At 48.0% G+C, this 24,789-nt stretch overlaps 2 protein-coding genes across 2 annotated transcripts; one reads left to right on the top strand and one right to left on the bottom strand.

Annotated features, from left to right (window-relative positions):
* Positions 1-5,820: 5,820 nt before the first annotated feature.
* ednrbb (endothelin receptor type Bb) lies at positions 5,821-9,582 on the top strand (the record flags this gene model as incomplete). Its single annotated transcript, XM_084478932.1, has 7 exons — positions 5,821-6,237; positions 6,689-6,801; positions 7,044-7,248; positions 7,528-7,668; positions 8,212-8,345; positions 8,444-8,552; positions 9,412-9,582. 7 exons carry the CDS (start codon positions 5,821-5,823, stop codon positions 9,580-9,582), a joined length of 1,290 nt encoding a protein of 429 aa, XP_084335058.1.
* Positions 9,583-20,027: 10,445 nt separating this feature from the next.
* cnmd (chondromodulin) lies at positions 20,028-24,329 on the bottom strand (the record flags this gene model as incomplete). The annotated part of the gene is made up of 7 exons (XM_084478931.1): positions 20,028-20,261; positions 21,060-21,190; positions 22,166-22,319; positions 22,448-22,558; positions 22,716-22,856; positions 23,934-24,074; positions 24,258-24,329. The coding sequence occupies 7 exons, from the start codon at positions 24,327-24,329 to the stop codon at positions 20,028-20,030; spliced, it is 984 nt and encodes a 327-aa protein (XP_084335057.1).
* Positions 24,330-24,789: the final 460 nt, after the last annotated feature.

The following is a 24,789-nucleotide window of genomic DNA, read 5'->3' as shown; positions in this document are numbered from 1 at the left end:
CGCCTCCTCCTCCTGTCGCTCTCCGGATACACGCGCCGCCTGGATTAAAAGGTAATAAGGCGACGGCGGCGGCGTGACGTCACGTCGTCACCGTCAGAACAAGGCGGTTTCCTCTGGGTTCATTATGCAGACAGTTGGTGTAGCTCAAACTGTTTCAATAACACAGGCGAGAAACCCACTGCAACACAAACCATTAACACCGAACAGATTCATTATTAAATGAACACTGTCTGTTCTTTTAATAGTAATAATAATATTTGGACATTTCTGACGCTTTTACCCAAACATCAAGCGATAAAGATCCTCAATGAGGGGTTGAACGTCACACTCAAGGATGTGATATTGTGAATGTGGGATTTGATATGTGAACGTAGGATGTTGTATGTGAATGTGGTATTGGGGAAACATTGGGAATCGAACCCAGAGCCGCACAGGCCCCGGGTTGGGGGTGAGGCGCATGAGGGGAGCGGTGGCGGGGACGCAGCGCTCGCTGCTGAGCCGAGGCCACTGCCCTCGGAGGGCGCCGCATCTTGCGATGGCAGGGCGGGCCGCCGCGAGCCCCCTTCACCCTGGGGATGCCGCGAGGAGATTAGCGCTAGCTAGGCTAACCTGTACGCGGTGGCTTCACCGCTGATTCATTAGCCTGAGTTCACTTTATTTATTTGCCTCGACTCAAAGTGTCAAAATATGTTGTATATATTTAAATTTGGGGACGATTATTGCTAAAATCTCTTTGAACACATGCCACACTTTGGTGCTAAATCGATTCATCCTCTTAACGTTTGCTTAATCTTTTTCTCCGTTCCGGGGAACGATAATAACGGTATTTAGATAAACGGTGGCCCAATTACCAGATCAGTCCGTTGGGACGCTGCCGTGTACGTTGGTCTTTGTTGGCGGGAAACGTCTTTCATGTTGGGCTTCGCGGTCCCCGTTGTCAAAGAGAAAATAAGTTGCCCGCTTCTGCCGAGGAGATTATCATTATGTCTGCGTCTCCAGAGGGGGAACTTTATCTATTACCGATCATTAACGGGCTGCTAACTGTTATCCGAGGACCGTATGTTCACACGCTCATTAAAGGGGTGACCCAGGTTGGAATGAATTCACTGATTTGCTTCAACGGACACCAAACACTTCTCATACGGTCTGGGAGTAAAGACATTCTCCATCTGGGTTCTACTTCTCCTCCATCTCATGTTGTCGTCGTGCTACGATACGACCACATAAAAACTACCAGACTGCAGAGAATTATGGCAGAAATTGGCCAATACTAGATTTAGGCTATCGTACAAAAAGGAGCGATCTTTGCAGCCATAGAACAAGCTTTAGAGACTTAGAGATCATTTACATTTTACATGTAGGACATTTAGCAGACGCTTTTATCCAAAGCAACTTAGGGTTCATACACATATTCTCACACCGGGTGAGGTGTCTTGCTCAGGGACACCTCGACACTCAGCTAGGAGGAGCCGGGGATTGAACTAGCACCTTCTGGTTACAAGGCAACCCGCCCTCCCTCCTGAGCTAAGCCGACCCTGTAAAAACAAAGTGGACCTCTATCACACCATGACCATGTGTGGATCAAAGAAGGGGCGGGGGAGCATAGATCAAAGTGGTCCTCTCCGGTTGCCAAGGTGAAACAATGTCATCTCCTATCACACCCACTTTTTATTTTTTTAACCAAACGAGAGGGAACAAGTTGGGAATGGACGTTGTTTATATGAATATCTTTAGAGCATACCAGGTGCTTTCTACTGCTTCTCAGGTGGAAACCTGCCAGAGCTATCTCTGACACGCTTTCCAAGGGAGGGGGAGCTCCTGTTTCACCGCGTTACGTCTTACCCGACAGCCTGAACGGGTTCTGAAGACAAACAGAAAGAAGGAACTTTTGATTGAAGAAACAAGAATCTGTTATGGTTTGTTTAAAGCACTTACTCTTCAAACTTCCTCAAATTGCAAATTAGGATTGATTTCCTGGCCCTGATTGGAATACCTGCGTGGTTCGCCTCTGGAATTGAACCTCAGCTGAATTGGACATTGATTGCAGTTTGGCTGTAACTCGACTTTGTGGTCTCGACTTTGACTCCAAATGCCATCTATATTGTACCGAAAACTTTATCATAGAGAACAAACCACCGTATATGTTTAGTTATTAGTGCACACGGTCAAAGCAAACACTATCCTTTGTTGTTGTTGATGGGAAGGCGTAATTAAAGGTAATTAATGGACAGCAATTCCACCTCCTCACCTACGCTTTGTAGTACCATCCCTCCAAATGTTTGCATCGCCAACACTAGACAGCACTAATTAGCATTTGTATCATCATGACAGTTAATGCAAAAATAAATGATAACCATCACTTATTCCCAATGTATGCTTCCAAATATATTATTGGTATATATTATGTGACAAACGAAAAATAAAATAAAAAAAATTCTCTGAAAAAGTAAGTCATGTTCACCAAGTCCAACTCTGTAATGTTCTTTTGAAGGTCAGAGCTGATGAACGGCTTTATAAAGTGATGACAGGAGTCACACTGAACAAGAGCTGCATTCCATATATCAAAGCACTGTAGGCATGTGCAGTTAAAATAACACAACGGCTGCGTCTCAATTCAGGGACTGCATCCTTCCAAGGACGCATTGACCAAGACCGCTTATGTCACAATGGCGCATCAAGACTGTACCATTTCAAAGGCTCCTTCAATTGCGGCCGAGATATGCAGCCTTCTTTACCCGGATTTGAAGGATCCACGGATCCTATGGATCCTTCACGGCCCAACGTATCCCAAGATTCATTGCGCGTTGGATTTTTTTCAGAAATGGCGCGGAGAGAGAGGAAGCGGCAGCTGCAGCGAATACATATTTAATGACAAAACTATGTAAAAACATTGGTTGGGACCATTTTAAATATGTAACTTTATTGTAAAATTTCAATGACATTAACGCTAGATATATAACGTTAAACTAATTAACGTTAAGCCAACGTCCTCTCTTCCTCTTCACCTCCCATCTTCTCCCACTCCTCCAATAAAAGATAATACATAACAAATCAAATTATGATTTCTGGCTCCATATTTCTCCTCCGCTGTCCGGTTTGAACCGCAGCTGTCAGGGTTGCTAGGAGACAGGAGAGGCGCGTGGTCACGCAAGGTAAAGGACGTTAACAGCTGGTTACGCAATCGGGAAATGCTCCGTAGACTAGAGCATCTCATTTAACAACGCTCGTTCGGCCTTCGGTGTGGCCTTCGCGGTCTACGAAGGCCACACCTTCATAGACTGCGTCCTTCGAAGGATGCAGCCCCTGAATTGGGACACAAGCGCCACCATTTTAGGAGCATAGGAGAATTTGAATGCGACTTATTCTGTTGGGAGTTATGTTTTTTTGTAGACTGGGTAGCCCCGCCCATTCTGCCGGCGATTTGAGTTCGCCCTGCAGAAGGGTCTGGAGTAGAGCAATACATTTCTTTCTAGTTTCAATACGTTTTTGCGGGAGCCAATCACCAAGCTGGCTTTTTCCCCTGGCACGCTATTGTCTGGTTTAACACAATGACGACAGGGAAGCGACGGCAAGCAGCCAATTGCCTACAGAGTTAATTTAACTAGGCCCGTTGATCACGCCTCTTGTGCTGAAGAAAATGACAGTAGCTTCCCCAGACCAAAGTGCAATCTACGATTGAGCTTGGTCTGGCAATAGCCAAGCTAGTTTTTTTGGTCATTGTTTAGTAACTAATCGATAAATGATGTGTCCTAATGAGAAGACGTTGTGTTTTAAACTACTAAGACGGTTCTTATGTAAGACATGGCAAAACAACGTTTCCATTAGCTTTTAGGATTTTACAGTTACTCACTACAGCTCTCTTGAGTCCTCTCAATATGGCAGAGTCAGCCTGTAGCCGACCTTTCCAGCTTTTTTAGAACTGGCCTTTGCAAAAGCATCTGCCTTCTCATAAAATTATTATTCAAAACATTTAATTAAGGGTAAATCTGTGGGTCAAGAACATTTTCTCAGCACCGCGGCGTGGCACATGTTGTGTTTACCTCCGAGGCTTTCTGGAGAACACCCTCGTCCTCCTCCGAACGGCCCCCGCACTGCGTCTCCCTCTGAGCCGCGCCAGAGTGCGGTATTGAAGAGTCTGACAGATGTCCCGTAAATAATGAGAGGAGAGGGTGAGGGAGTGACCCTAGCACCTGCTGCAACTTCCTCCACGGCTGTCTGCCCGCCTCCTCCGGCTCCTCCGCCAACTCCCGGTCTGTCGGGGTGGAGGGGCTCCCGGGTGGGGGGGGGGGGGACGTTATTATTTACCACAACACCCAGTCTAACTCACCGACAGAGATGTATTGTCGGTTCTCTTCCTTCTGACACGTGTACGTACTGTAAGTGGCCTCGGGTTAGAAGCGTTTGCTAAATGCCCTGACTGTAAATGTCATCCTACGTTCTTAACGGATTGTTAAAACAGAAAGACGTTGGAGGGGGAATAAAGAGTAAATTCAACGTGCGATTGTGATAATGCTAGTTGGAATGCTATTATGCTAAAAGTATTTGTTTCACGATTTAGTAGGCCTAGTACACTGTCTGCAAATGCCCAAATAATTCTATCGCTGGTGTTGACTGTGCAGTACAGGGACTCATTACGTGTATTTGTTTCACTTTTCATTCACCACTAAATACATTAATGAACGCACAAATAGCTGAACACAATTGAACAGAAAAACATGTTTCTTTTTCACCGCAATCTGGGTTAGTCGAATCACGTCTCTGTCTTGCGTCGCCTCGGATCGACCCCGTTCCTCCCAATGCCGTTCACCGCCTGCGGTACACACACGTTAGCATTCAAAGAGAAATTACAATGGTTTTAAACATTCCTCTGACTTCTGCTCCTGCAGGATCTGGGCTCGGCTGCCTGTCGTTTATCTGCGGCGGCGGGGAAGTGTCACCTTCGCTATCACTCTCCCAGGACCCAGACACCGGCTCTGTCGCGTTTGACGAGGACTGACTCATTTTAAAAGCAGGTAGACCCCAAGAGGGCCATTCAGAGCTGTTTACACCTGAGAACGTTTTGTGCTAAGTAGATAATGTTCTTGTGTTTTGTTAAAGTTTAAAGCTTGCAGTGTTGAACAGGAATCATAACACGTTCTAACGGTATACACACCCAACGTGTGAACGAATGTGTGAGCTGTCGTCTGTGCATACAGGCCTATGGGAATAACATTGCACGCAGGTTGTTTGATGGTACTTTTCGGACAGGTATACTACGTTGCTTATATTGCATTGCATTAAATCACCGGCACATAAAATGTAATAATACGCGTTAGGGTTACTAAATCGGCTCAGAGGGGGATGAGTGGCATTTGGGCTTTGCTGAAACACGCTTGTTGAAGCTGTTCCCGGATCCAGAAGGAATAGGAAAACAGAAACAGCAGACAATAGGCCACCGCAGCATGTCTGCTACGGGCTGATGCATTAAAGAGTGTAATGATGCTGACAGATTGATGACTAGCTCTGACAGTGATAGCCTCGCTCTATAAATTCCTCATCTCCCGCCCCTAAAGGGCATGGTTTAGAAGAGGCCTACATGGGCATGTGCTTCCCAGTACTTAACTCATTTTGCGGGAGGCTGCAGGAACACTGTTTTAGTTTTGTACTTCTGGAGGGTAAGTCACATAATTGAGGGGTTATTTTGTAAATTACACATAACTTCCTTAGTGTGTTATCGATAGAGTCTGAGACTAATTACTCTTAATTGATTTTATGTTTACTTTCTCCTTCACTCTCAGCCAACCACCAATCACGTCGTCAAGACCCCGTTCATAGCTCAGGATGTGGCTCGTTCTCCTGGTGGTCCTGTGTCTCCAACGCCCGACGGACGTCCTGGTCCGCGGCGAGTCGGACTCCCGGCAGCAGTCTGAAGAGCCGTCCGTGGGCCCCAGGTTAGCGGAGGGTCCGCGCTCCAACCACACGCCCGGACGGACCCCCCCACCGGACGGACCCAGGCCTCCTCTGGCCCCGCCGCCGCCCATGTGCCTCCAGACGACGGGGATCCGGGACACCTTCAAGTCGGTGAACACCCTGGTGTCCCTGCTGGTGTTCGTCACGGGGATGGTGGGCAACGTGGCTCTGCTGAGGATCATCCACGCCGACCGCGGCATGCGCAGCGGGCCCAATGTGCTCATCGCCAGCCTGGCGGCGGGGGACCTCATACATATCGTGATCGACATTCCAATCAACGCGTACCGGGTGAGTCGCCGGGCGCGCCGGACGAGGGCTGCAATTACGACCGAGAGCAGAATGAATAGGCCAGCTCTCCTCTCCTCTCTTCTGCCATTTCCCTGCTGTCTAACATCCATTCCAGAGCCCCTAAATGTCACATGCTTTTTGATGTGCATTAATTGCAGTGTTTTGGACTATGGCCTGTCACTGCTTTGTTTTTGTGCTGCCATTATACGTCTGCCCGGTCTGCCCCCATTACACTCCTATCCGTCTGCGGAGCGACGGATCCGTCTCCTGTGTTCCTCCCCCTCCACGTTTCATCCCTTTTTAGATTCAGGGGAGATTTCCCTGCTCCTTCACAGGGCTGTGGTTAGGAGTGTTGGGTATAACGCGGGCCTTCCAGGCGGTGAAGCCCTGATTTAAGGGCTATCCACCGATACTGTTGACCTGACTTTACTCGCCAATTCCTCCCCAACAGCTGATGGCGGAGGATTGGCCTCTGGGCGCCTTGGTGTGCAAACTGGTGCCTTTCATCCAGAAGACCTCTGTGGGCGTCACCGTGCTGAGTCTGTGCGCGCTGAGCGTCGACAGGTACGACCGCACCACGACCCCCCCCCCCACGACCGGGGGGGGGGGGGGGGCGGTGGGGGGGTCGATCAATGGCAGTAATGCGTTGTGCTTTTTAGGGCTAATGTCATCTGGCGGTTTCTGTCCACGGAGCGTCAAGTGGATGCGTTTGTTGGACATGGCTTGTTTAATCTGGGAATGTATTCAACGTGATGGGCTGGAGATAATTCCCTGAAGCCATTCATTCCCCCTATTGATTTGTGTAGGTATCGAGCGGTCGCATCCTGGAATCGAATCAAAGGCGTCGGAGTCTCTGTGTGGACGGCGGTAGAAATAACTCTGATATGGGTTGCTTCCATCGCGCTGGCCGTGCCTGAAGGGCTGGGCTTTGATTTGATAACAATGGACTATAAAGGGAAGCATCTGAGGATATGCCTGCTCCATCCCATTCAGACAACACGCTTCATGCAGGTAAAGGAGGGCATTCACTGTAAGAAAGCCCAGATTGACTTGTTATGAACACAGCTCTTTTGATGTTGAATGTTATTGTTTTCTCGTTCGGTTATTAGAATGAATTTGATTACTTTTGGCCATTTTGCTCAATATGATCTCGAAAAGTGTGCTATATAATTTTGCATACACAATCTCCCCGTCATTATCGTACAAATATTGACACAAACACATGATGTAAATTGAAAGATACACAGCAGAATACCAAATCACTGTGGAGCTGTTCTTTGTTCTACGCAGTTCTACAAGCTGGTGAAGGACTGGTGGCTGTTTGGCTTCTACTTCTGTATGCCGCTGCTCTGGACTGCCGTCTTCTACACACTGATGTGCAGGAGGCTGCGCAGGAACTCTGACAATACCCTCAACACCCACCACAAGCAGGTAGGGTTCGCCACCCGCGTTCTCCACCCATAGCCTGGCCCCTTGCTACCCCACCCATCTCTGAGCACCGCCATGCACCCACCCGAGCCCTCCGCTCTGGTGCAGACCCCCCTCCACAACCCCCCACCGGACCTGGGGTGACAGGGCCCCGATCCATCACCAACCCCTCCCTCTGAAGTGCTCTCCCGAAACCCCCCCCCCCCTCCCTGGGACTTCATCTCCCCGTCCTCCACCTCACTCTCCTCCACCTCACTCTGCTCCACCTCACCCTCCTCCACCTCACTCTCCTCCACCTCACTCTGCTCCACCTCACCCTCCTCCACGTGTCGTGTTGTTTTGTTGAAGTTTATTCCTGTTAAACATGTTGTGGTGTTTTGTTTAGGTTTATTCCTGTTAAACATGTTATGGTGTTTTGTTTAAGTTTATTCCTGTCAAATGTGTTGTGGTGTTTAGTTTAACCATAGTAAATTCCTGTTAAACGTGTCGTGGTGTTTAGTTTAAGTTTATTCCTGCTAACCATGTCGTGGTGCTCCGTTGATCCAGAGGCGCGAGGTGACCAAGACGGTGTTCAGCCTGGTCCTGGTGTTCGCTGTGTGCTGGCTGCCGCTCTACCTGAGCAGAATCCTCAAACGGACCATTTACGACCAGAAGGATCCCAACAGATGTCAGCTACTTAGGTAATGGGGAGGAATTGAGCATTCCTTTGTCAGTATGGCATATCCCGCGTTCCGTTTTATAAATTGAACCCAAATCTTGACTTTCCCCTGCTCCCCAGTGTCTTCCTCGTGCTGGACTACATTGGCATCAACATGGCCTCACTCAACTCCTGCATCAACCCCATCGCGCTGTATATCGTCAGCAAGAGATTCAAGAAATGCTTCAAGGTAAAGCATCCTCTGAATGACATTCTGTTGAAATGAGTTCATGCATGCATGAATAACAATGCACACTGACGTTCCTAAAGCATAACAAATTCAGAACAGGTTAGAAATTCTGAGGCTGCATCCAGCAAAATAGGATTCTGTGACTGAGTCGTGATCCATTGTGTACCATTTGGTTTCAATTATGAATAACAATCTCATAATTAAAACGGTCTTATAGCATTTTTAATTAGCATCAAGATTGATAAGAGGGTGTTTGTTACGGTCTGACTTAGTTCTATTTTGGCACAATGCAACGGCTTCAGAATGAAGATGGTGAGAATTAGGGAAAAAAACAAGTGAGATGTTAGAGGAGATGACATCTTGGGTGTTTTTCAATCTTGCGTCGGAATACTGTTGTTGATAGTTCTAAAATAGCCCGTCTTCCATGAAATGGGGAGGGGAGGTGTTGATGAGACACACACAGACCACCAGACCCTCTTTAGTCACACCTGATTCAGAATCCAGCCACAGACTGTGATTCAGTGTTCAATAGAGAGTCATGACGTGTGAATCATCATTCAATAAAGGAAGATAAGATCAGTCCACCGGTTTAAATGTTAGATCTCTCATCTGATGAAAGTTATGCTCTTCTGACAAAATGTTTGCGTGTGTGTGTGTGTGTGTGTGTGTGTGAGTGTGCGTACGAGTGTGTGTGTGTGTGTGTGTGTGGGGGTGTGTGTGTGTGGGGGTGTGGGTGTGGGTGGGGTTACATATGTGTGTATGTGTGCGTGTGCATGTATGTGCGCCTGTGTGTACGCGTACACGTACATGTGTGTGTGTGTGTGTGTGTGTGTGTGTGTGTGTGTGTGTGTCCCTCTAGGCGTGTCTGTGCGGCTGGCGCCTCCCTCCTCCAGCCGGTATCGACGAGGAGCAGCAGTCTGTTATGAAGTCCAAGGTGCAGGAGGAGGAGCCGAGCAACATCAAAGCCCTGCAGCACCACCTGGCCACACCCCCACTTGAGGCTGAGCAGCCCCGCCCCCCGGCTCCATGACGGCACTGGGACACGCCCCCGGCCCAATTAACAGAACGCTCAAATGAAACGTCTCGTATCTATGCAACAGCCCATACACAAACACACAGATAGGACACGACAGGTCATCACGTTTATATATATATATGTATATTATATATATATATATTTATCTTTATCTTTCTTTGAGTCACCGAATCGTTTGCTAGCGTCCGCTGTGGAGAAATGCAGAGAGGGGTTTACTGCCTGGCCCCCACCTCCGCAGCTCCACCTGCGGTGGTGTCATCAGCCCTCTTAATAATATATATATACGGGGGCGAACAGCGATCTGTTTACCAGTGTTGTCAGGTGAACATCTGCCTGGCCACTCGGGGGCTCTGTGAGGGAGAGATGTGACTATACCTGCCCCGGGGGCCTGACTCACTCCCAGCCATTACATCAGCGCTGGCTCTCTCATCGGGTCGGCCCTTCACCTATCATGCATCAACGTATCATGCATCACGCTTGTCAAAGCGCTGTTTTGGCCCGGGCGTTTCACGGGACATGACAACATCCTCGCACGGTGTACTTTGCTGCCAGATGTACGTTTTGATTTTTGTATTATTTACAGTAGGCTTGTCACACGCGGGGGGATCTCACCGGGTGTTTGTTTTGGTTATGTTTATGCCTGCGTTTCTGTGCATGTGCGTGAAGCAATGTAAGTGGTTTGGTGTGGAAAAAAGTTGTCAAACGTTTTTCCTTTCTCTCGCGTGTTAGTGTGCGCTTCTCTAGGCTTTCCCGCCTCCCCCAAACACCCCCCCCCCACCCCCACCCCACCCGACGCTGTAATCAGATTCGTGCCACGGGTTGATTCTGTCGACGGCGGGCGAATGACTGATTGATGGCGGCCTATTTTGAATGCATTCTTAAATGTGTAATGCACAGAGACGTGCTATAAAAGTCCTGGGAGTGTGTGTGTGTGTGTGTGTGTGTGTGGGGGGGGGGGGGGGGTCGGGAGGAGAAGGAAAACGAGGATGACAGAATGAGGTCAGGTGAGGGGGAAGGGGGGGAGAGGGGGAGAAAGGGGGAGGGAGGGAACACCTGATGGGTCTTGCTGTCACAGGACAAGCCAAGCAAAACTAAGAGGTAGTATCGCTTGCTGCGCGGGGAATGTGTTTAAAGGGGGGCAGCATGACTGTGGCTGTTATCAAGAGATTATTGCTGCCCGGGCGATTGATCGGGATTCGACTGTCAGGAGTGTATGAAAAGGCCCATATATATAGATGTAAAATATATAAATGTACATAGGTTCTTTTAGTAAACGTTTTTTTTTAATTGGTTGACATTATGCTTTTCATTCTATATTGTTGCCTGATTCTTTTTTTCCTCATCTCCTTCAAAGTCCTGCTCATTAAAGTATTCATGGCCACCTCATTGGAGAAGCTGCCAGAATCAATCTCTCCTCCGCCTGCTCAGTCAGAGAGAGCGAAGGAGAGAGAGAGAGACAGGTGACTCAAGTACTGCTGCTTCCACTACATCAATACAGTCGGCTTCCATCTTAATGCACTCTCTTATGTCTGTCACAATTTACCAGAAGCTTTACCTGGCGATGGCATGAAGGAATAAAATAAACCATAAACATACAGCCTCAGTGTGGTCTCGTTTTGATCTATCGGTCTTTATGTTTTTAGTCAATTAAAATGTGTGTCGAATGAAAGAACGTGTGAACTCTGAAAAGCTGACATCCTTTTGCTTGTTTGGTTTAGGATGAGTGTCTTGTAGACAATGTTTTCTGGAGGACAGAGGCAGTGAGCCATGTGCTTTTACAGCCCACAGTTTTATCACCTGCTGAGCTACGTGACGTCTGCGCCTACATCACTCTCTCTCGCACACGCTCTCGCTCCCTCGCTCGCTCTCTCTCTCTCTGTTTTGTTTCCATCTCACTCGCTTTGATCAACAAGGTCGGCCCAGAGATGCTCTTTTTCAACAACGATCCTGTGCAAAAAGCAGCACATGCGCTGCAGCATAAATGAGGACAAACCCTGCAAAAACATGACACATTACAGCGAGCACAAACTCAGATATCAACGTTCAAATCTGGGAGAACAGGGCAAAATATGGCAACACGTCCAATCCCTGTTTTAGTGCAGCGAACACGATTCTACAAATTTGACGCTAACCGATAGAAGTATTTTACACGTGTATTAAACTGAAAAATCCTTCCTGGTTCAAAAGCTCAATACAGTGAGCACAAACTCAAATATCAACCTCCACTTCTGATGAACTCCTCAAGTCTCCCCTATTTTATTACCTGGTAAAAAATATGCCTACAATATAACGTTTTTACTACAGTAACCAATAGTCGTCTTTGTACCATCTTTGACTCGTAAAATGACCCCGGAAATCCAGAGTTCTCGCGAGAGCGCAATTTCAATTTGCTCAATAAGTCACTCTGGGAACGAGCAATGTAATCCCTCCCCAATGCCCCTCTTCCAGCACATTAATCATTCACATCGTTGTATCTGATATAGGCGGGCCAAAAGCATTGCTGTTTTACCAATCGGATACGGCAAATCTTATCTATTGGTTAGCTCCGCTGGTCTGGTCACCCCTTGTATTCTTCTGTTTGGTCGTAGTGTTATCCAATTGCGTGCCGTGATATTTTCAAATGCATGCTTGGGGCCGCCCCTCAAGTTGGGCCATTTTCATTCCTCGTTATCAGACCCTACAGCTTCCTAGATGTCGGTCTGGATTTCCAGGCTACCGTAAAATGCTCACTGGTTGAAGAACCCAGGGATTACAAAAATGCTCATAGATTTCAAATGTGTATACACTTTACATTATATAACTGCACATATGTTAAAATATGTGTTTAGTGGATCACTACAGGGATCCCTGCCAAGCTTTATGTCTATGCTGACTATATGCTATGCTGACAGCATAGACATAAAGCTTGTCAGGGATCCCTGTAAATAAAAGCCTGGGCGACAGCCTTACAATTATTATGGTTCAACTTCTCACGCATGCACAGGAAGTAAGTCACTCACCTAAGGGAGATAAATATTTCAGGCAGTGCAACGTATGAGCTGTGCACCTGTGGACTCTGTGTTTCTTCACAGAGACGCTGTGAATCATGTGGTTGCATCAATCAATTTTTGCCCTAAAAAAAATTAAAATAAAACGATTTAGTGCTCTCATTAGAGTGTTTTTGTGCTGAAAGAATGAATTATCAGAGGCTAGCTAGGTCGCTAGCTGGCTAAACTAGTGTGTGTGTGTGTGTGTGTGTGTGTGTGTGTGTGTGTGTGCTCCTGTGTCCTTCTTTTAGCATCATGTTTAAACATAATTGATTTAAAGAAATCCTATAACTTTGCAGATGTGGTGTTGAACCACAAGGCTATGGAGGTGGGGGCCGGACTCCTGGGAATACTGAGGGGGGGGGGAGGTTATTTTATTGATTTGGGTTATTTATATATTCATACTGTTCTTTTGTAATTACTGATTATATATTTCTATGTTTTTAACAAATTATTTTATACCCAAGTCGCATTGATAATTAGCTTATTGTGCCGAACCAATAAAATATATATATACTGTATATATATATATATATATATATATATATATATATATATATATAATAGGTCTGTATAGTTTAATTTAGAATTGGTCACTAAAGCAACAAACGTTAACTTTTGAACCATTTGTGAACGTCTTTTCCACGGCAACCATGAGTGTCTTTTTACCGGGAACATGCTCACTGGGCGTCTTTCATTAATATTCACGCCTACTACGCCTACGCCTAATATTCTGCCTACGAAAAACACATTTGCCAACCGGTATGTCTTCAGGGGTGTTCGGCCAATTTATGCATGTGCTACCTTACGTGTTTGGTGGCGTATTTGATCTGTAGACCAATTGCCTCTGTCAAACGATGCTCCCACCACAGAATCACGTTATTTAACACCACTACTCACTCCATGTACACTGTAAGAATATGGGGAGCATATTTTGTTTTATTATAACGTCTTTATTGGAGATTTCAGGGGTACATTATGTGTATTTTACACCGCTACTACACCGCTGATCAACAGTGTGCTCATGCGCATGCGCAGAACCATCAGGTAGCAAAATCTGACAAGGGAGCATTAATTGGCAGAACACCGGCCCCAACTGGTCTGTGTTCCGGCCCTTGCCCTGTGGCGTTGAACCAATAGTGGTTCAACCAATAATGGCAGTAACTCAGAATCTACCAGGGCTGGGCTGTGATTATCGGAGTTGCTGCAGAACAAAAAGCCTTTTTCGGTTACAATCTTCAATTCCGAGTGTATCTGCCACTTTGAGAGCCAATACACCATATCCTCCATCTGCTAACTCCTGGGAGCTCCGAGCCGCTCCGAATCGCCTCTCGGAACGTCAGATGTTGCCGTCGAAACAAAAAGAAAAAAAAAGGGGTTTTGCCGTCAAATGTCGCCAAACGCCGCCACGACGCCGTTTTGTCACATCAAGTGCCAGTGGCATGTACTCAACAAACGGCTGGGTGTGATCACACCCCCCCGCCGTGCGCCTCACAACCGGCAGTCACATGTCAGCCCGCGCGTGATGCCCGCCGCTGTCTGGCGAGGTGTGACATCACTCTGAGATGTTTTTATTTATTTTTACTTGGTAATCTGTATACACACAAGACTCACGTCGGCCTCCCTATAGTGCTGCCCAGGCTCCCCAGACTGGGGATTTAATTAAACAGTGTGAAATTAATTAATCAGTGGAGTGGCAGGTAAAAGATGACTGCTGGTTTGGAGCCGCTCGCTGCACCGTGCGGTGACAGCTCCTAATCCGTCTGTGTTTATCCCAGTAAGTGACGATGATGTAGAGATGCAAATGTTTAGGGGAGGGAGGGGAGACAAGAAAGGGGACACATTATCAAAATAAAAGTGTCCCCCCCCTCCCCCCCTCTCCCATCTCCCCAAAATATCAAAGTGTAAACCTGTGTTTGATCTGTTCTATCAATTAATTAAAAAATGCTCTTCTGTATAATAATGTGGTGGAAATTAGATGGAAATTAGATAAAATATTCATTTAGTTATCTGGGGAATCTGCCTCGGGGGTTTCAGTAAGTCCTGGCGCCTGCTGCCTCAAACCGCCGTCCATATGGCAATTATGTACAGTAGTGTTGCAGCAGCGTTGGTCTGATGGCTCGTGGCGGAGTGGCTTGCGGTGGTGCTGTGCGGCGGCGGGGCTGTGATGTGAGTTAAGGGAGATAATGAGGCTGTTGTAAGCCTTAAGTACGGCGCCGGCCCCCGGGGGCCCCGTATCCTCCACCCCGCTCCATCTTTTCTCTTCGTTGTTGCACGTGCTCCGGAGGATTAATAAACACACACGCGTTGACGCATGCACACACACACACACACACACACACACACCGGTCGACCGGCTGCTCGGTAAACTTTTCGATGTACTTGTCGCCGCTTCGCAGTATGTGTCTGGGTTGCGCTTTTATTTTGTAGTGTCGCTTTTATTTTGTAGTGTCGTAAGCCGCTCGCCGTGTCTGTGCAGAGGAGACACACGCACCTTGACGCACGCACAAACACACACACACGGGTCGACTGGTTGCTCGGTAAACTTTTGGATGTGCTTGTCGCCGCTTCGCGGTACCCGTCTGGGTGCGCTTTTATTTTGTAGTGGCGTAAGCCGCTCGCCGTGTCTGTGCGGAGGAGAGCAGCGCCAGGTTGTTGTTCCGTTTTTTTTGTGAAAGCGATGTCTTCATTCGGAGTATGTTCTTGTGTTATCTAAAGCTGGAGGAGTTCCTCTGCCATCCGATGCCTGCTGCTTATATTACAGTAATCCGGGCTTTCGCTAAAGTCTGGATCGTGTTTCCACGCACCTACAGGAATCCGTCTGCTACACGCTGTACTGAATGGAGGTGGGTGGATGTAACACTGTAACACCACCCCTCTTCACCGCGGGGGTCCCTCCCAACCGTCAACCCCAGGACTGGTAGCCGATCCCAGAGCCGAATCACCTCAGACGCCATCAGGGTCTGTGATGGGCGGAGCTCGCTGAATGACACCTGTCACTCATCCGAAACCCTGCGTTTCCAAACTTAATTTCTATGAGATTAGCGGACATCATCTGTGCGCTCGGCTCTCCGTCCTCTGGAGACCGGGAGCTGATTAGATCGCTGCTGCTGCCGAACTGTTGAACAGATATGACCAATAGCTCTAATGAGGTAGTGATGTCCACACCAGTTTGGATCATCTCCTCATCACTACGCTGCCTTCCCGGGACAGTCCTTCTCAGCGTCATTTCCCTCCTGACGTTTGGTTAGCACCTATGGTGGCACACCTACACACATCTCCTATCTAATGAAGCAGGAGCTGCAAGGGAACGCAACAGAGACAGAGAGAGAGAGAGAGAGAGAGAATGCCGCGCAGGAGAGAGGCACGTGAGTCTCCCTCTCTGCCTGTGTCCTGTGCAGCATAATGGCGTGGGGGAATGCGGTATGAAATATGTAGCATAAAGTATCGGTGGGTTTATAAATTCCCCAAATAAACACAACATCGCCTCTACAAAGTTAGAAGGCATTTAATCAGTGAGCATGTTGGAGTTTGGAAAGCTAATAAGAGGGAGAGGGAGAGGAGACGGAGAGAGAGGGGAAGAGAGAGAGATAAGTGTGTGAGAGAGAGACATAGTTAGAGTGTGAGAAAGAGTGTGATAAAGAGAGAGAGAGTGAGACAGAGTGTGAGCGAGCGAGACAGACTCCAGCCTATGTGACAAGGAGACTTGAGAGAGAGCTGAACTCTGCATGCAGGCCCCAGCCACAGGCCCCAGCTCCAGGGCGGAAATGCGAGTGGTCACTCAACCATGGGATTAAAAGACATTTAAGCCTGTCCCAGAACCCCACAAACCCTGCTCCCTCTGAGCAGGGGGGAACACAAGTCAAATGTTGGGAGAGGATGATATTGCCAGGGCTGAAAACACCTGCACATCATGGCTAACCGTTTTTTTTTTACACAGCACTTTGATTGTTGCTCGACGCTATGGAAACGATGAGAGCGTTTTAGCTGTGTCGCAAGGAGAGAGAAGAAGGGGATAACGCATAATGAGCCAGGGCCTAAAAGGCTTTCTGTGTTCTGGTTACGGTGCAAAACGTATTGTCACTGTTGCTTACCTCATGCATGCCTGAGCGTGGAGCCGAACATGCAATCACATGAAAAGACTCTGGGGTCGTCTCCCGCTCCACACGGCTGACATTCAGCAGAACAGACCATAACTGGAATGCGTTTTGTCCTAACGAACTGCGAGAGTGTGCTTGCTAGAATGCTAACGTCACCGCTAATGTCATGGCTAACGTCAACGCTAACGTCAGTGCTAACATCAGCGCTAGCGTCACCGCTGCCTGAACGTCGTAAAACGTAGCCAAATTCGGCGGGAAAAACCGCCCAAACTGGCTACACTGCCTGCATATCCTCCACGCTCTAACCTCAGCGTAAATCAATGAGACCAACTGAAAATGAAGCCGATATGGAACTTAAACTGTGATTCTGAAATCGAAATTTGGTTTTCAGATCATTGAAGATACAAGTGTGTTGATTTGTTAAATGGTTTGAACCAAGGTTAACGTTGAAAATTGACCAAGTTACGATGTCTGTAGTATGCAGGAGCAGTTAACTGCACAAAAAACAGGCAAACGGAATAAAGAAAACTTAAGAACAGTAGATGTGCTTGAAGTAGCAACCACACTACTAAGAGCTGCTTATTTCCGATAGGCCCGCCATCTCCACGTCCTCAAGCGAGGCACGGGCCATATCTGATTAGAAGCTTCCCGCGCCAACACACATCACCTGCACAGACGCTGCCTTTGTATTCATCACATGGACGCCGGCCAATTGGTTATCGCTGCAAAAATGAACATTTCGGAAAAAAAATTGAAGTCTCACAATTACGGCCAGCCTCGACAGCGGCGGCACCACGCCCGGCCCGGCTTTGATGGGCGATGATGAAAGCGCAGGTGGGTATGAGAGTGGAGAGAGAGAGGGGGAAGGGAAGAAATAAAGAGAGAGAAAGCGCGAGGAAAACAAGGCAGCCGAGTGGCGGTGTGCGCGGCGTGAGTGGTGTGTGCGGTGCGGCGGTGGACTCCTTGTCTCTGCGCGCCCATTAGCCCAGCAGTGGAGGATGGCAGTCTGGCTGCTGGGACCAGCGGGTCGGTGCTCACAAAGCGCTGTTTGTTCCCTGGCCTGCAGGGCTCCCTGGGTCCACTCGGCACCAAAGGGGGGCAAAACAAAGCGAAGCCACTGGCTGGCACAGCGGCGCCGCCGCTCTCCCCATGCATTTGTCTTTTCCACTCAACAGGAGCCCATTTCTCTTCTTAGGTAGAGGAATGGAAAAAATGAAACCAGCTTTTTTCCCTCCAGAAACAGGGCCGCGGGATAACAAAACTGTTGTTGTTGTGAGCAATGTATTTTCCTTTTTTCCCCCTCTAGTTTAAATGCTATATTTTTCTGAGTTGTTGCTCGTGGTGATGGATTTTCTTTCTTCTGCGTCTGTTTTTCTATTTTCTTCACTCTCCCCTCTCCGAGCTGTAGCTCTTTGTGACGGCGAGCTGCAATAACAGCCTGAGTGGAACCCAAGCAAACAGCTGACAGCCGCAGACACCCAGCCTCCATCGCATAGCAGCCGCCACATATAGCATGTAAAGAAATCACACTGGCGGTTTCATCTCAGACCTTATGGATTACACAGTCACCCCCCGCCTCTCTACCACATCAGCTGATGACACCGGGATTCGATGTGGGTCTCAAGTCCTCAATTATCCATCAATAATTGCAGGCCACCTCACATGTCGATACCCCGGCCCTTGATTTCTTAAGACGGGATAAAGTGCAGACAGCCCGTGTGCCGCTGCAATCTGCAGTCCAAGTATAACTCCATTATTGAGGAGACTTTAAAACGGCAGCCCTGTGACACGCAGCGGGTTGATTTAGTTTAATGACCATGACAGTGACAGCGGCTGTGATGGAAATTGGACTCCCCTGCAAATTTACATCACTTCAGGGTACTCAGGGCTCTCTGCGCGGCTCCACTCCAGAGCACAAGCCATCAGGAGGTCCTGGATATGTCATGCTTGTCACCTCCCTTTAAGTGCATCCGCAGACGTGGGAGAGGGATTAATATTATATCGCCTACGGAGGCACAGAGACCGTCTTATCAGCACTGCAGATGTGATAAGGAACTCGGGCCGCCCTGGAAAACCAAGGAGAGATCTCCCAGCAAAGAGACAAGCATCTCTCTGGGTGTTGTTGCGCTCTGCTTTCCTCCACCCCCACAGCACACTTTAGCTTTCTCTTTGAGTTTCTATGTAGCTTTAGTGGAGAATTCGGCGCAATTTCACATCTGTTGTAATTTGACGTGTGGGGGATCCCCTCTGTGAAATCATCTTGATCACAACATGGCTCTTTTCAATTATTTTGAAAGTTGGCATATGGCTCTGGGAGATATTCATCTGATTAATTCCTGATGCTGACATATTTAGAATACACTACAGAAGCCGTCCTTAGTGTGCATTAGAAGAGCAGAAGCGCCATGGTTCCTGTCAGGGATCAAACCATTGCGCTGTTCGAGCACATTCGTAACTCTTCTCATCCCCTTCATTTAGATTTAATAAAAACACCACCACTTTTTTTTATTTATGAAAATGCCGGCATTTCTGTCATTTCACCGTGACACTCATGTTGCATTAGTTCACATCAATGCAGATGTCATCGTGCGCATAAAAGCATTGCCCTCAACCTGCTCCACAGTGTGAATGGGAGTTATGGCAACGGCTGCTGTCACATCGGCTTTAACCGAGTAGGACTCGGGGGAGGGCTGGGAACAGCATGTGACACAATGCATTCATTGAAATCAAAGCAAATTCACGCCGTAATTAAATGACTTTATGTTTTTATTGACAACCATTCAATGAGGGGAAAGTACATCTTTCTAGTCAGGCGTTTCTCTTTTATTCCTGGTGTTTGCTAACCCCGGCGCTAGATTAGCACGCCCTGATTCATCGTGATGCTAAATGTGAACGTTTCGAATCGTGAAAAAAAAATGCAAATGGTAAAGAAAACAGTGTTTGCTCGGGAAGAGCGGTTCCGCCCTCGAAGGCGACATCCCATTTCCTCCGGAGTAAACAGGTGACCCTGGATTACCTGGGTACATAGCATGCTAATCCCGACGCTGCGGCTGCTCCGTGATTCACGCTGCCACAGCTTAGCGCCCTGGCAGCCGGCGTGTGTTTACAACCAAATAAACGCGTTTAATGCAAAGAAACACCTGCATATAAATACCCCACACACACACACACACACACACCGCGCCACAAACCACAACATGTATTCTGACACCGCTGGCTTGTGTTGCGTTGTTGCGTTTATACATGTGACGGTTCATCTGCCTGTCAGGAACGTAGTGGTGGCGGCGGCGGTGGCGGCACGCACAGCGTGCGCTCACACGGCGCCCAGCATGCGCGCCACCCACCAGCGGCAGGGCAGTATCACGCGGCACGCCACGCGGCAGCCGGCGTAGTTGTAGGGCCAAGGCCAGTAGCCACGCAGGGGCTCACACACGCGCTGGCAGTGGGTGTAGCTGCGCCGGCACTCGGAGCAGCAGATACCCAGGTGGTCCAGCATGGGGTCAAAGGTCATGGCCTCCCTCTCCCCGCCCGCCGTCTCTGGTTTACGCTGATGGGAAGGGAGAGAACATGAATGTTTAATCAGAAAATCATGACAAAACCAAAACCACCACTAGCACCACCACCACCACTAAAAACCACCACCACCACTACCACCACTGCCACTGTTCCCTTTTCCTCCTCCTGGGCGTACTTTTCAGTACTGTGTGGTCGTATGAGGATATCTGATCACATGCACGATGGAGTGGTCATTATACGACTGGTTACAAGTGAAATCAATCATTTGGTACAAGATTTAACAACCGAAAACTATTTCATTGTTTTAAAAAAAGCTTTAATTGCTTTTGCTAAAATAAAATAAAAGTCTGCTGGATTCTACAGTTGAAATCTGTGTCCATAGCAACAGTCTTGTTATTCATAGCAGTGGTTTGTTATTCAAACATAACAGACCATAGAATGCTATAATTGACCAATCAGAATTTAGTATTCAACAAAGCTGTGTAATAAAACCGACTCGCATCTGCTAGAATTAATAGAACAGCTTTGTAATTTGTTCTGCTTATATCCTAGTTGGGCCTTTCATGGTTTTATGATTAAATGAGAATAGAATAATGTGAAACTAGTTTTAGTTTTATGCTGGGGTCTGGTGTACCGGAGTCTGATCGGACTGTTTAGAACTTTATCGATGGAGGATTGGGGAACAGTTTAGATTATTTACATGGTATGGATTCTCTGGATTGTATGCCGACCCATCAGCCGACGTCCCCCCCTCTCCTCCGGGACCTCCTTCCTCCTCTCCTAGTGCTACGGCTCCTGCAACCTCGTTTCCTCTCTCCTCCTCTGCTACCACCGTGGCTCCTGGGCGCGCAGGGGCTGGCCGGCCCCTGGTGTCGCTCCGCCCGGCCCCTGCCTCTCCAGCCTCCTCGGTGGGGGTCTGTCTCCTGGCTCGCCCCGTGTCTCTCCTCCTCCGCTCTCCATCTGTTAGAGGACCGCAGGGGAACGGGAGTGGGTCAGCATCCACAAGACCTGGTGGTTGCAGTGCAACCACCACCACCGCTACTAGTGGCACCACCACCTCCACCACCAGTAACACCACCACTAACATCCACATCACCACCTCCACCACCAACACCACCACTAACACCATCACCACTTACACCATCACCACCACCGCTAACACCACCACCACCCCTCACCACCACTACCATTAACCTCAACACCACCACCAGCAACACTAACACCACCAATAACACCCCCAATAACACCACCACTACCATTAACCTCAACACCACCACCAGCAACACTAACACCACCAATAACACCCCCAATAACACCACCACTAACACCACCTCCTCCTCCACCACCACCAGTGCCTGTGTCCTCAGAGCTCCATCCCCCCGTTGCACCGGAGGGCCGGTCGTCTCAGCAGTGCTGAATAATTGAGCGAGCTGTGCTGATATCAAAAACATTCTTGCATATTTCAATAGTGTTCTGTTTTTATTAATGCACGGCCGCTATTTATTTCCGGCTGCTTAGTCACTCAGTAAACGCGCTGTATGTTCTGGAGATGTGGAAGCTATGTCGCCGCGAACGCACTGACACACGTCGACATGGAGGAAGACAAAACCGCTTACACATGTCACATCGTTGACGTGCGGCGGGCGAAATGATCACACACACGGGAAAAAACAACATCGTGTCGGATAACTCTCCCTGGATTTGAAATATTGAAACTGGATTTGACCTAGAATCTCTCAGATGCAAATCAACTACAGAGTATCACTATCCTAGTACACCACAACCTCCCGCCTGCCACAGACGCCAACAGGCTGCCACAGACTGCCACAGACCGTCACAGACAGCCACAGACCGCCACAGCCCACCTGGGACGGCAGCCCGGGCTAGCTGGGCTCGTCGTCATTAAGGCTAGCAGAGAGAAGGCGCCGGAGGGACCTCTGGAGTGGGTGGGGTGGAGCCAGTACACGGGCGCGTCCCCGCACAGAGCCAGAATCTTGGCGCTGAGGAAGCGGGTGTCCTGAATGGGGAGCTCCGCCGCGACCCAGATCACAGAGTCCTGGTCCAGCCTCACGGGAAGGGTCTCCTCCGACTAGAGAGGGGAGAAGGACGACGACGCAGAGAGTGATCAGATCGTCCCTCGGGTTTCATGTCACGCTATCATGACAGAAGCACGGCGGTGCGAAATAACTCTGAGGTGTGGGTGATGTGTTGTGGTACCAGGTCTGAGGTCAGCCTCTCTGTGTAGCCCCCCATGTCCGGGAGTGGGGCTTTGATGTGGGGTTTGATGTAGCACTTCTCTCCCCTGAAGAAGCGCAGTCCGGTGATGCCCTGGATTAAATCACAGGCGTGCCATATTTACACACACAGCGACGCTAACTTTCCTCAGTGAATGCCAAGGCGTTGGCTGGCTGATGCAGACAGGGCTGGGTGGGAGCGGGGGGGGTGGGGGGGTGGGATGGGTGTGAATAAGGCCACCCCGACTCACCGTCTGGAAGTCGTGGATCTCCACCGCCTCCTCCTCCCCACTCCCGGTGGTGAACCTCTCGTGGTGGTTCTGGGGGTCGATCTCCACCGAGCCCCTCTTCAGGTCCCCGTTGATCCTCATGTTGTAGTGGACGTTATGCACCTGGGCGACCCGCATTCACAGGGCGCTGTTCATGTCTCTCTCTCTCTCTCTCTCTCTCTCTCTCTCGCTGTCTCTCTCTTTCTCTTTTTCTCTGTCTCTGTCTCTCTCTCTCTCTCTCTCTCTCTCTCTCTCTCTCTCTCTCTCTCTCTCTCTCTCTCTCTCTCTCTCTCTCTCTCTCTCTCCCTCTCTCTCTCTCTCTTTCTATTGGACAACCTATCTATCTATCTATCTATCTATCTATCTATCTATCTATTTATCTATCTATAGTATTATCTATATAGCTATCTATCTATCTATCATCATCATCATCATCATCATCATCATCAACTTTTTATTATTAGACTCAAGGTCCATTTTAAAAGACATACAATACAAAAAATAGACAACACACATATACATTAGAATAAAAACATTCCCGCCTCTTATAAAAGGCACACATACCAATGTCTCCAAAGGTATGACTGGTAGCGTACTGCACTATAACTTCTAGGTTCAATAGCAGCATTATAATTACATTATGTGAGTCATTCAATTCATCTATTGGTTATTATCTATCTATCGTTCAATATAGTTATCTATCTTTCTATCTCTGTCTGTCTGTCTGTCTGTCTGTGTTTTAATGACATTATAAACCCGGGCCACATTCACAGTAGGACTACAATGTTAATATGAAACCTCGATACTAAGGAATTGTTGCCCTTCATAATTTTCTATCTTTCCATTCATGAATAAATGTGAACTGATTCGCTTTTAGATGTGTCTCTGTTCTCATTCATTTGATTTGCCTTAAGATGACTCATCTATCCACACCTCTTAGACTGCAGACTTTGACAGGGCTGATATGAAAATAATAAGCATTCACCTGTCTCCCAAATGACACTTTTGCCCTACAAATTTATCGCGCCGTAGCAGGAATATAATTGTTTGCTCTGGATAAAAAATTGTCAGTTATTAGTCTTTGTTTAACCTCGCGTCCTACTCGAGAATAGAATGGCAACATCTTAAATTGTATAACTGGAGTCGCTGCGGTATATAGTTCTGAAATATAGTTCAGTGGATACCACGCCAAACACTTACGTTTTTATCGCTTACTTTCCACTGGTAGAAAGCCCCGACGGATGCGCACAGCATCACAAGTGCGCCAACAATCAGAGCGACGGCGGCACACTTCAGCAGACGACTCAGCGTAGAGGACCGAGCTGGGGCCGAACCCAGCACCTGAACACATTCACAACACTCGGGGCTCAACGAACGCTTTGCCACAGTGTGTAAAATGCAAAGTAAGTCAGATACAATAAATGCAGGTGGTATTTTAGCATTTCATACTTTAGGCCTACTTTTTTTTTTTTTTTTTTTGAAAGACCTATATCTAAAAACAAAAGTGACGTAGATGAGGCCTACCGGTGCCACGCAGTGCTGGAGATGCGTGGGTCCGAAAGAGACACTTTGCACTTTCTCAGAAGTCGCTGTCATGGTGGTGTCGCCTCTGGCCCACTAGTCTCCAATGGTGACTCGCTTTGGGAAGCAAGACGCAGAAGATATCTGCCTCCAAGTTCACGATGGAGTGTGAGTGACGCGCAAAGGTTTTATAGATGAGGGGAAAGTAGCCGAATTATTTTGGTGCCTCGATAAAAGTTTAAAAAAACAACAACCCTACCATACTACTGTTGTGGTGTGTTGGCTCCCACTTTTTAAGGCATTATTTAATCCATCCTGCATATTTCACTTTTCATAACTAACAAGACGGACGATGTGGTCAAATTTCAATATGAAAAAAAGTGCTACTGTTATACGCATTAATAGCATGTGATAATAACAATCTTATATGCAGAGTAGGCTCATGCCTGCTCTACTATTCCGAGTATACTCTCAACGTGGTAAGTAGCGTCTGTTTATGCAGGGCCACACCGCGCGTCCGTGGGACGATAAGCAG

The sequence above is a fragment of the Micromesistius poutassou genome, assembly GCF_964030765.1.
Source record: "Micromesistius poutassou genome assembly, chromosome: 14".
NCBI lineage: Eukaryota > Metazoa > Chordata > Actinopteri > Gadiformes > Gadidae > Micromesistius > Micromesistius poutassou.
This window is presented reverse-complemented; position numbering and strand designations above follow the sequence as displayed.